The sequence below is a fragment of the Bos indicus genome, chromosome 2, assembly GCF_029378745.1.
Source record: "Bos indicus isolate NIAB-ARS_2022 breed Sahiwal x Tharparkar chromosome 2, NIAB-ARS_B.indTharparkar_mat_pri_1.0, whole genome shotgun sequence".
Taxonomy (NCBI): Eukaryota; Metazoa; Chordata; class Mammalia; order Artiodactyla; family Bovidae; genus Bos; species Bos indicus.
The window spans coordinates 97,987,930-97,998,880 of record NC_091761.1 but is presented as its reverse complement, the minus strand read 5'-3'; the positions used below and the strand labels follow the sequence as shown (position 1 = coordinate 97,998,880).

At 45.0% G+C, this 10,951-nt stretch overlaps 1 protein-coding gene across 3 annotated transcripts in view; it reads left to right on the top strand.

The window, feature by feature from the left end:
* Positions 1-5,574: 5,574 nt before the first annotated feature.
* Positions 5,575-10,951, top strand: part of ACADL (acyl-CoA dehydrogenase long chain) — a 41,276-nt gene continuing 35,899 nt past the window's right edge. For 2 of the 3 annotated variants that reach the window (XM_019976227.2, XM_019976213.2), the window contains exon 1: positions 5,575-5,675. In XM_019976227.2, coding sequence (XP_019831786.2) covers positions 5,590-5,675 — 86 coding nt within the window. In that variant the 5' untranslated portion in view covers positions 5,575-5,589. Of the gene's footprint in view, positions 5,850-10,951 lie in introns of all 3 variants that reach the window. The other variant, XM_019976220.2, reaches the window with a different exon arrangement.

Here is a 10,951-nt window from a genome sequence, read left to right as displayed (position 1 = left end):
GGGTGGTGTCATCTGCATATCTGAGGTTATTGATATTTCTCCTGGCAATCTTGATTCTAGCTTGTGCTTCTTCCAGCCCAACGTTTCTCATGAAGTACTCTTCATATAAGTTAAATAAGTAGGGTGACAATATACAGCCTTGACGAACTCCTTTTCCTATTTGGAACCAGTCTGTTGTTCCATGTCCAGTTCTAACTGTTGCTTCCTGACCTGCATACAGATTTCTCAAGAGGCAGGTCAGGTGGTCTGGTATTCCCATCTCTTTCAGAATTTCCCACAGTTTATTGTGATCCACACAGCTTCAAAGGCTTTGGCATAGTCAATAAAGCATTATTTCTGTTACTACCCAAAGTGGGTCTATGACAATGAAATGTTTACCATTGGAAACACCCTAAACTGTTCTTATGGAGGACTAGGGGAGGAAATCAGTGACTTGCATTCCTCAGAACAGTAAAAGGATAAGGTTTATGGCTGCTTCACCAGGTTCCCAATCTCAGGGCACAGGCTTGGATTGCTTTACATTATGATATCTATTTCCATCTCTGGTGAACAGACCATCAATGAGTTAAGATTGCAATCCCTTAATCCTACCCAGCACTGGTCATACTGGACAACTTGAGGATGCCCAACTCCAGTATGGGGTTCCAAGGAGGTCGACCTGCCTTGACCTGCCAATGGATCTGGTCCTAGAAAGTTTGTCACGCCTCAACCTGCTCTGGGATCTGCCAGTCCGGGGATCCCAGGAGGTTGACATTCCTCGACCTGCCCAGGGACCCAATTCTCAGGAGACCTACATGGTTTGCCTTGCCCAGGGATTCGATCTCCAGGAGCTTGTCATGCCTCAGCCTCCCTGGGGATCTGCACCCTGACCCAAGGATGCCTGGTTCTCAGATTACAACAGTACTGGGTAGGATAAGTTTCAGAACAACTCATCCCTAAGGAAGTCCACCCATGGAAATAGGAGGAGGCCTGTTCATGGTGGGACTGTGCCCAGTCTCAGCAGTAGCTCAGGAGCCCAACAAGAACCCCATTGCCTTTCCGGAAAGGCTAAAAGAGGCCCTCTAAAGTTTACCAACCTGGACTTAGACTCATACGAGGGACAGGTGATTTTAAAGGACAAATTCCTCTCCCAATGTGCATCAGACATCAGACTCTGCTGCCTCTTTAGATGAGATTGTCCAGATAGTCCCCAATATCTTTTATAACAGAGAACAGGAAAGGGAGGCCAAGGCCCAGGAAAGGAAGAGAAGGAAAGAGACAAGGTATGTCCAGATGCTGGCCGCCCTCCAGGGAAGCCATATGGCGCACCACAAGTCCTTGAAGGACAAGGCACGAGGCAAATGCCTAATCTGTAGATAGGCTGGACAATGGGCCAACAAGTGCCCAAACAGTAACAAGCCTCCTAAAATGGCTGGCTAAAACTGCCATCAATTGGGACATTGGTCAACACGCTACCCTTGGGATCCAAGAGCCTCAAGGTCAAGCACCAAGTGTTCCCTCACAATTGTTTAATAGTACTGACACAGCCCGTTCCAGCCAGCCTGCCTGTCACAGATAACCATCACGGGCCTTGAGCCAAGGGTGCAGCTGGATGTGGCAGGTAGGTTTGAGAATTTCTTGGTTCACACAGGGGCTACCTACTCTGTCCTGACCTCCTACTCCAGAACCTTTTCCTCCAAAACCTGTACCATTTCAGGTGCTACAGAAAAAACAATTACAAAACCTGAGCACTTCTTTGTTGCTGGGATGGACAAATATTTTCCCACCAGTTTCTGGTGGTCACTGAGTGTCCTACTCCCTTATTGGAAAGAGATCTTTTGAAATTTTGCAGCTATTGCAGTCCTGATAGAAGATGCTTTAAAACTCTCTCTTGGGGGCAAACTAACTATTTTTACCAGCCACCAAGTGAAACAACTTCTGAATGGGAGAGGCCACTTATGGATGTCTGGTCAAAGGATCCTCAGATTTCAAGTAGTGCTGATGCAAAATCCAGGCCAGACTATACCCCCTTGTGAGGCTCTTAACCCAACTACCCTCCTGCCTACTCCCAAGGGCTCTCTCCCCTTTCATTCTTGCCTAGAAACTTTGGACCACTGGACAAAACCCCAAGAGGGATTGTCAGAAGATCCTCTGACCAATCCTGATGAAATCTGGTACACGGAACGAAGCAGCTTTGTCTTGAATGGAAAAAGAAGACCTGGATATGCAGTACTCTCCAATTTTGAGACCATAGAAGCTAAACCTTTTCCATCAGGTACTTCAGTACAATTAACTGAGCTTGTAGCCCTAACTTGAGCTTTCTAGCTGGAAAAAGGAAAAAGAGTAGCCATTTACACCAACTCCAAGTATGCCTTTCTGATGCTACATGCACATGCTGCTATTTGGAAAGAAAGATGCCATTGAAAGGATCCCCAATCAAGTATGGTGACCAAATCCTTAGGCTCTTGGAGGTAGTCCATCTGCCCGCTGAGGTTTCAGTCTCCTGTTGTAAAGGACACCAAGAAGGGAGCATGCAGGTGGCACAAGGGAAACAAGCAGCCAATCAGGCAGCTAAGAGAGCAGCATTATGGAGTAATGACCTAAGAGAGGTTGCCACCTTGGTTCCACAGACTAATTTGGCAGAAACTCCTTCATATACTGAAGGTGAGACTCCTAAAGCTAATAGTGAGGGTTTTCAAGATCATATGGGGTGGTTCCCAAAGGAGGGACTCCTTTTTCTGCCAGGGGATCTTCAATGGAAGTTAGTTAACTCCTTACATGTCATCACTCATTTAGGGGAGAAGGCCCTCCAAAGATTACTAGAAAGGTCTTTGAGAGGAACAGGCCTTCAAACGACTATAAGGCAAGTGGTCTCCTCTTGTCCCACGTGCCAACTAAACATCCCCCAAGGAGCTTGAAGACCCCAGTTGGCCCAGCCTGTGCAATGGCATGGGACCTACCCAGGAGAGGACTGGCGGATGGACTTCACCCAGATGCCAGTTTCTCAACGGTATAAATACCTATTAGTCATGACTGATACATTCACAGGATGGATTGAAGGCTTTCCCACCCAGATTGAGAAGGTTGAGCAGGTGGTAAAGAAAAAAAAAAAATGCTCCATGAAGTTATTCCAAGATTTGGTCTGCCCAGGTCATTACAAAGTGACAATGAGACATAATTTACTTCTAAGGTCACCCAAGAGGTCTCCAGAGCATTGGGCATTACTTACTATCTCCATTGTGCCTGGAGGCCTCAGTCTTCAGGAAAAATAGAAAGAGCCAACCAATTCTTAAAATCCGTGATAAAAAAGATAACCCAGGATACCTCCCTCGGTTGGAAGGAGGCTTTACCAATAGCTCTCCTCCACACCCGTATTGCCCCTAAGGAACAGGTTGGTCTTAGTCCTTATGAGATGCTATATGGGAGGCCTTTTGTTTAAGTCAATGACCTCTTCCTAGATGTAGAGACTCAGACCCTCTGGTCTTATACCAAGACCATTGGGCAATTCCAACAAAATATACACTTGTGGGGTGTCAACCAGGACCCAAAAGATTCTAAAGAGCCACCACTATATATGCTCAATAACCTCAGATATGCAGATAACATCACCCTTATGGCATAAAGTGAAGAAGAGCTAAAGAGCCTCTTGATGAAAGTGAAAGAGGAGAGTGAAAATGTTGGTTTAAAATTCAACATTCAGAAAACTGAGATCATGGCCTCAGGTCCCATCACTTCATGGCAAACAGATGAGGAAACGATGGAAACAGTGACAGATTTTATGTTTTTTGGGATCCAAAATCATTGTAGACTGTGACTGCAGCCATGAAATTAAAAGAGGCTTACTCCTTGGAAGAAAAGTTTTGACCAACCTAGACAGCATATTAAAAAGCAGAGACATCACTTTGCCAACAAAGGTCCGTCTAGTCAAGGCTATGGTTTTTCCTGTGGTCATGTATGGATGTGAGAGTTGCACTGTGAAGAAGGCTGAGCGCTGAAGAATTGATGCTTTTGAACTGTGGTGTTGGAGAAGACTCTTGAGAGTCCCTTGGACTGCAAGGAGATCCAACCAGTCCATTCTAAAGGAGATCAGCCCTGGGTGTTCATTGGAAGGACTGATGCTGAGGCTGAAACTCCAATACTTTGGCCACCTCATGCAAAGAGTTGACTCATTGGAAAAGACTCTGATGCTGGGAGGGATTAGGGGCAGGAGGAGAAGGGAATGACAGAGAATGATATGGCTGGATGGCATCACCAACTTGATGGACATGAGTTTGAGTGAACTCCAGGAGTTGGTGATGAACAGGGAAGCCTGGCGTGCTGTGATTCATGGGGTCACAAAGAGTTGGACACGACTGAGCGACTGAACTGAACTGAACTGAACTGATGTGAAGTAAATCAGTCTGCAATGTTAGAAAATAAACTTCATGGAACAGTATGGAGGTTCCTTAAAAAACTAAAAATAGAACTACCATATGATCCAGCAACCCTACTCCTGGGCATACATCAGAGAAAATCATAATGCAAAAGAATACATGCACCCCAATGTTCACTGAAGTATTATTCACAATAGCCATGCTATGGAAATAACCTAAACATCCATCCACAGAGGAGTGGGTAATGAAGATGTGGCACATACATACAATGGAAGATTATTCAACCATAAAAAGAATGAAATGATGTCATTTGCAGCAACATGAATGGACCTGGAGATTATCATACTAAGTGAAATCAGACAGAGAAAGACCAGTACCATGATTATTGCTTATATGTGGAGTATCAAAATGATACAAATGAAGAACTTTCTTACAAAAGAGAAACAGACTCACAGGTGTAGAAAACAAACTTACCAGAGGATAAAGGGAAGGGAAGGATAAATTGGGAGATTGATGTTGACATAGACACACTACTATATATAAAATAGGTAAGTTTTGGAAAACAAAAAATAAAATTGATAACTAATAAGGCCTACTATATACCACCTGGAACTCTACTCTGTAATGACCTATATAAGAAAAGAATTTTTAAAAGAGTGTTTATAGGTATATGTATAATTAATTCACTTTGCTATGCAGCAAAAACTAACACAACATTGTAAATCAACTATACCCCAATACAATGTTTTAAAAATGGAGTATAAGCTACACAAATTTTGAACTGATATGTTGTGCACCAGCCTGGAGGAAAACCCAAGCCAGTATTCTTGCCTGGAGAATCCCATGGACAGAGGCGCCTGGCGGGCTACAGTCCATAGGGTCCAAAGAGTCAGACAGGACTGAAGCGACTTAGCACGCAGGCACGTTGTGCACCTGACACTAATACTGTCAATCAACGACTTCAATTAAAAAATAATAAGGGGAAAAAAATCCTAAAAAGGAAAAGAAAAAATACTTCATGTAAGTTTGTGAGTTTGTGTTTGGGTGTATTCCTGAGGCTCCAGAACTTATACCGGTTCCTCAAAGCGGTTCAGAACACTGAAAAGAACTGCTTAGATACACAACGCCTTAGGAAAAAGTAACAATTTCCCGCCTGGAGTCTTTCCTTTGGTAAGATTCCAGGGACTGGGCGGGGCGTGTCCCAACGCTGGGCGACTCACCACCGCAGACACTGGGGATGGGAGATTGCAGACACCGCTCCGGAAGCACGCTCAGGGGGCAGGTACCAGGGCGGCTGCGCGACGCTTTACGGGCGGGACCCGGGTAAGGTTCAGGGATAGTGCGGGCCCCTCGCCCTGCGCGCTCTGAGTCCCGAGGAGACGTGTCCGTTGCCCCTCCGGCAGCCCTCGCTGTCCCAGCCATGGCCAAGCGCCTCCTCCGCGGGACCCTGCGCTTGTGGGGTGGCCGCGCTGCACCCTGCCTGCCGCCGGCCTCGAGGTGAGTGCCGGCTGGGCTCCAGCTAGTCCGGCCCCGGGGCTGCAGGGCCGGGCGGCGACCCGCACACCACTCCTGGGGACTGGAAACCAGGCGGCCGCGCTCTCGGGGCCGGCGGTCTCGCCACCAGGGGCTGCGGCTTAGCTGTCGGGGCGAAAGTGAGTGGGAGAACGAACAGGCTGGGCCTTGCTCCTGGACTCCCAGAACCTGGTGGGACCCACAGCGGTTAGCAGGGCGGGCGCCGGCCTAGCAGCTTCAACGCGAGCACAGCCAAAGGCGGCGGGAGGCGCGCGGGGGCGGGGGGGGCGGGGGGGATCCCCCAATACTCCTGTGGCTCCAGTCTAGCCCGTCTGGATCCGAGGGCCGCAGTGGGCACGGTGAGTCCGCATTTCCTAGAGTTCTTACGAAGCGTCGACGCACCCTCGGACACAGTTGGCAAGAGTTCGAGGCGCGACCTCTGGTCCAATTAGATCTGTGCCAAAAGGCACAGCCAACTTGTGAACTTGTGAGGGGGACTTTCACTGCCTCCCAGATCTCTAGAAAAGAAAGCACATGCAGCGATGCTGGCCTAGAGAAGACATCCCAGGACAGGAAAAGACCTGGTGATGGCCGCATTAGATAAGGAAATTAAGACTTAACAAATCCTTTAGTAAGTTAAATGCATGGGAATTAATGGAGACTGTTTCTAAGTGACTCGGTGATTATTAAGGTAATGTTTCGATTACCTTTCCATACCGGATGACACCTCAAATACAGTCATTGGATAAATAAACTGGAAGTACTTGTTTATTTATTCATTCCCTATGTGAAAAAAGTGACACGATGAATAAATCAACTTATGGCGGCATTATGGCGACTCTGGCGCAGTGCTAAAGAATCCGGCCTGCCAATGCAGGAGAGGTGGGCTACCGTCCATGGGGTGGCAAGAATCAGATGGGACTGCACACACACAAGATGCTGTGGGAATGGAAACAAATTTCCTGCTGCTCCTGAGGAGGGCTGGGAAGGCTTCATGGAGGAGTAACTTTACTTTTCGATACACATACTTTTCTAAGCTCTCCCCCAAACTTCATAAGACAGTGATGCTCAAATTTTTGGATTTTAAACTTTGTGCTGTTAAACTTTGTTGTTTAGTCGATAAGTCTGTCGGACTCTTTGTGACCCCAGGGACTAGCCTGCTGGGCTCCTCTGTCCATGGGATTTCTCTGGCTAGAATACTGGGGTGGGTTGCCATTTTCATCTTTAGGGCATCTTCCCCACCCAGCTATTGAACCCACATCTCCTGCTTGGCAGGCAGATTCTTTACCACTGAGCCACCTGCAAAGCCTGCTGTGAAAATGAGAGGGCCTCAAAGATCTTTTGTTTACCTCAGTTTTATCTATGGACATTGATGTCAACAGATATCTACAACTGGAAAATATTTTTTTTATGTACCAAAAATCTTTATTCTCACATCTGATACCAAATCTGTGGCTGCAAGTAATATGTCACAATTTTGAGAATAAAATGTCCCATTGTCTTCATTCTTTGGAAGTCTTTAGTCACAAAATTACACCTTATTTTCATAGCAAGATAAGGGAATTAGGTTGGAAGGGGATTAAGGAGTTACACTGATGATAAAAGGGGAGCACTTTTCTGAGCATATCCTTTCAGATTAATTTACAAAAGTAATGACAGAACCGTGATTTCAGTGAAAATCAACATAAGTTATACCTTAAAAAAAAATCAGTTCAGGAATACTAGGTGTAAGACAAGCGTGCAAAATTCGAAAATGTGAAATTTTACAAATATTTAGTTCACGTAAAAGTAGCTCATTACATGTTAACATACACAACATTTTTACAAAAAGCAACTTTTCCACAAAGAAAAAAGTGAGAAGAGTGACATTGTTTTGCACTTTTGTAGATCCCTTAATATCTGGCTTAATAGAAGACAGCCTGGTTTTCTTTTTCTTTTTTTAAACTTTTTATTTTATATTGGCATATAGCCAATTAGCAATATTATGATAGTTTCAGGTGGACAGCAAAGGGACTTAGCCGTACATATACATGTATCCATTCTCCTCCAAACTCCTCTCCCATATCAGTCAATCAGTTCAGTTGCTCAGTTGTGTCTGACTCTTTGTGACCTCATGGACTACGGCACACCAGGCTTTGCTGCCCATCACCAACTCCTGGAACTTGTTCAAACGCATGTCCATTGAGTCAGTGATGCCATCTAACCATCTCATCCTTTGTCGCCCCCTTCTCCTCCTGCCTTCAATCTTTCCCAGCATCAGGGTCTTTTCCAGTGAGTCAGTTCTTCACATCAGGTGACCAAAGTATTGGAACTTCAGCTTCAGCATCTGTCCTTCCAATGAATATTCAGGACTGATTTCCTTTTGGATTGACTGGTTTGATCTTGCAGTCCAAGGGACTCTCAAGAGCCTTCTCCAACACCACAGTTCAAAAGCCCCTCCCGTATAGACTGCCTCTAACACTGAGCAGAATTCCCTGTGCTATGTATGGTAGATCCTTGTTGGTTATCCATTTAAAATGTAGCAGTCTACATGTTGATCACAAACTCCCTGCCTATCCCTTCCCCCATCCTTCCCCCAAACATTCCCCCTCCTGAGTTCCTTCTCTTAAGTCTGTAAATTAAGACTGCCTGATTTTCATACCTGCTTCTTCATTGTCTATTGTGATGTTTTGGTTGATGGATGGGAAGAATGAGCTTCCCAGGTGGCACTAGTGGTTAAGAACCTGACTGCCAAAGCAGGAGATGTAAGAGACACAGTTTCGATTTCTGAGTCGGGCAGATCCTCTGGAGAAGGGCATGGCAACCCATTCCAGTATTCTTGCTTGGAGAATCCCATGGAAGGCTCCAGTCTATAGAGTCACATGGAGTTGGACACCACTGAAGCAACTTAGCACACACATAGGAAGAATATTGGAACAGAGGACCCGAGGGACCCTCTAAATAGGTCAGAGGCTCTAGGTTTATTATAACAGGTGTCGACCAAAAAAATATAGTCACAATCTGAAAGTAGAGAGTTATTTTATTTGGTGGAAATGTTTAGGACTCCAAGCCCGGGAGACAGCCTCTCAGAAGCTCTCAGAAAACTGCTCCAAGGAGGCAGGAAAGGAGTGAGGCTATATATAAGTTTGCGACAAAGACAGACAGCAGTCTGAACATCAAAGATCAGGTATCAAATTAAGGAATTTAGCATTCTATGTATGGGAAGAGGCAAGCCTCTTGGCTCAATGAGTTCATTCCTTCACATGCACCTCAGCTATCTGGGGCCAATCCTGTTTCTTTGTTCACCTTGCTTCTTGCATTCCCCCAGCTCCTCAGCAATCATTGTGGGGGATGGCAGCATCTGCTGGATCTCAGTTTGGGGAGCCTTCTTTCACTTTTGGAGGCCAGAAATCACTGATGGCTGTGACATTTCTTGTTGATTAATATGGCAGGAGATATTTTCATTTCACACAGGCTTCTTAAACTTTAAGGTGCATGTGAATCATTTAGGATACAATATTAAAATACAGTGAGGCCTGAACAGCATGCATTTGAACTTCGAGGGTACACTTACATGAGAATTTTTTTCAGTAATAAACACTACAGTACTACACAGTCTTTGGTTGCTTGAATCCAAGGAGGCAGAACTGTACTCTGGAGGAATCTCAATAATGGAGAGCTGATGATGGGGTACACGTGGATTTTTGACAGTGTGAAGGTTGGGCATCCCTCACCCCTATGTTGTTCATAGGTCAAATATGCTGACTGATTCAATAGGCCTTGGATGAGACCTGAAATTATGTATTTATCACCAGCTCCCAACCTGAAGTTACTGGTGGAGACTGTCTCCCTTCTTTTATAATGTAAATGAGGCTTATGGCAGAAAGTGAAGAGGAACTAAAAAGCCTCATGATGAAAGTGAAAGAGGAGAGTGAAAAAGTTGGCTTAAAGCTCAACATTCAGAAAACGAAGATCATGGCATCTGGTCCCATCACTTCATGGGAAATGGGGAAACAGTGGAAACAGTGTCAGACTTTATTTTGTTGGGCTCCAAAATCACTGCAGATGGTGACTGCAGCCATGAAATTAAAAGACGCTTACTCCTTGGAAGAAAAGTTATGTCCAACCTAGATAGTGTATTGAAAAGCAGAGATATTACTTTGCCAACAAAGGTCCGTCTAGTCAAGGCTATGGTTTTTCCTGTGGTCATGTATGGATGTAAGAGTTGGACTGTGAGGAAAGCTGAGCACCGAAGAATTGATGCTTTTGAACTGTGGTGTTGGAGAAGACTCTTGAGAGTCCCTTGGTCTGCAAGGAGATCTAACCAGTGCATTCTAAAGGAGATCAGTCCCGGGTGTTCTTTGGAAGGAATGATGCTGAAGCTGAAACTCTAGTACTTTGGCCACCTCATTCGAAGAATTGACTCATTGGAAAAGACTCTGATGCTGGGAGGGATTGGGGGCAGGAGGAGAAGGGGACGACAGAGGATAATATGGCTGGATGGCATCACTGACTCGATGGATGTGAGTTTGAGTGAACTCTGGGAGTTGGTGATGGACAGGGAGGCCTGGCGTGCTGCGATTCATGGGGTTGTAAAGAGTCGGACACGACTGAGTGACTGAACTGAACTGAACTGAGGCTTAAAAAAATTATGATAATAATAATTAGAGTCTAGCCTGTTAGATTAGTAGCAGTTTAATGCATTAGGAAAACGATGAACAATTTATTCAGTACAGATTTCCTGGTTTTTGTGGGGAGAAATGGGGCCAATATGTTTAGTACTGGTTCCTTGGTCTTGGGAAAAAATGAATATTCCAAAAACTTACTGCCAGGTGTTTTGATTTTCTTCCCCCTGCACATTCTGTTTTGAACACTTTTGACTGATCTGAAAGTCTTTGTTCTTTCTGTGTCACACACTTTCCTGTGTCTTAGTGTGTTTTATTTAGAAATGTTCCAAATATTTCCTTTATGTTACATGGGATATAAAATTTTAAGATCCAGGAAGACCCAAATATAAGTTTCACTCTATTATTTACTAATCATGCTGACAAATGATTCAGAGTCTTCAAGTCTCAGTACCCTAGTCTCAGCACATTTTTTCCCTTGAG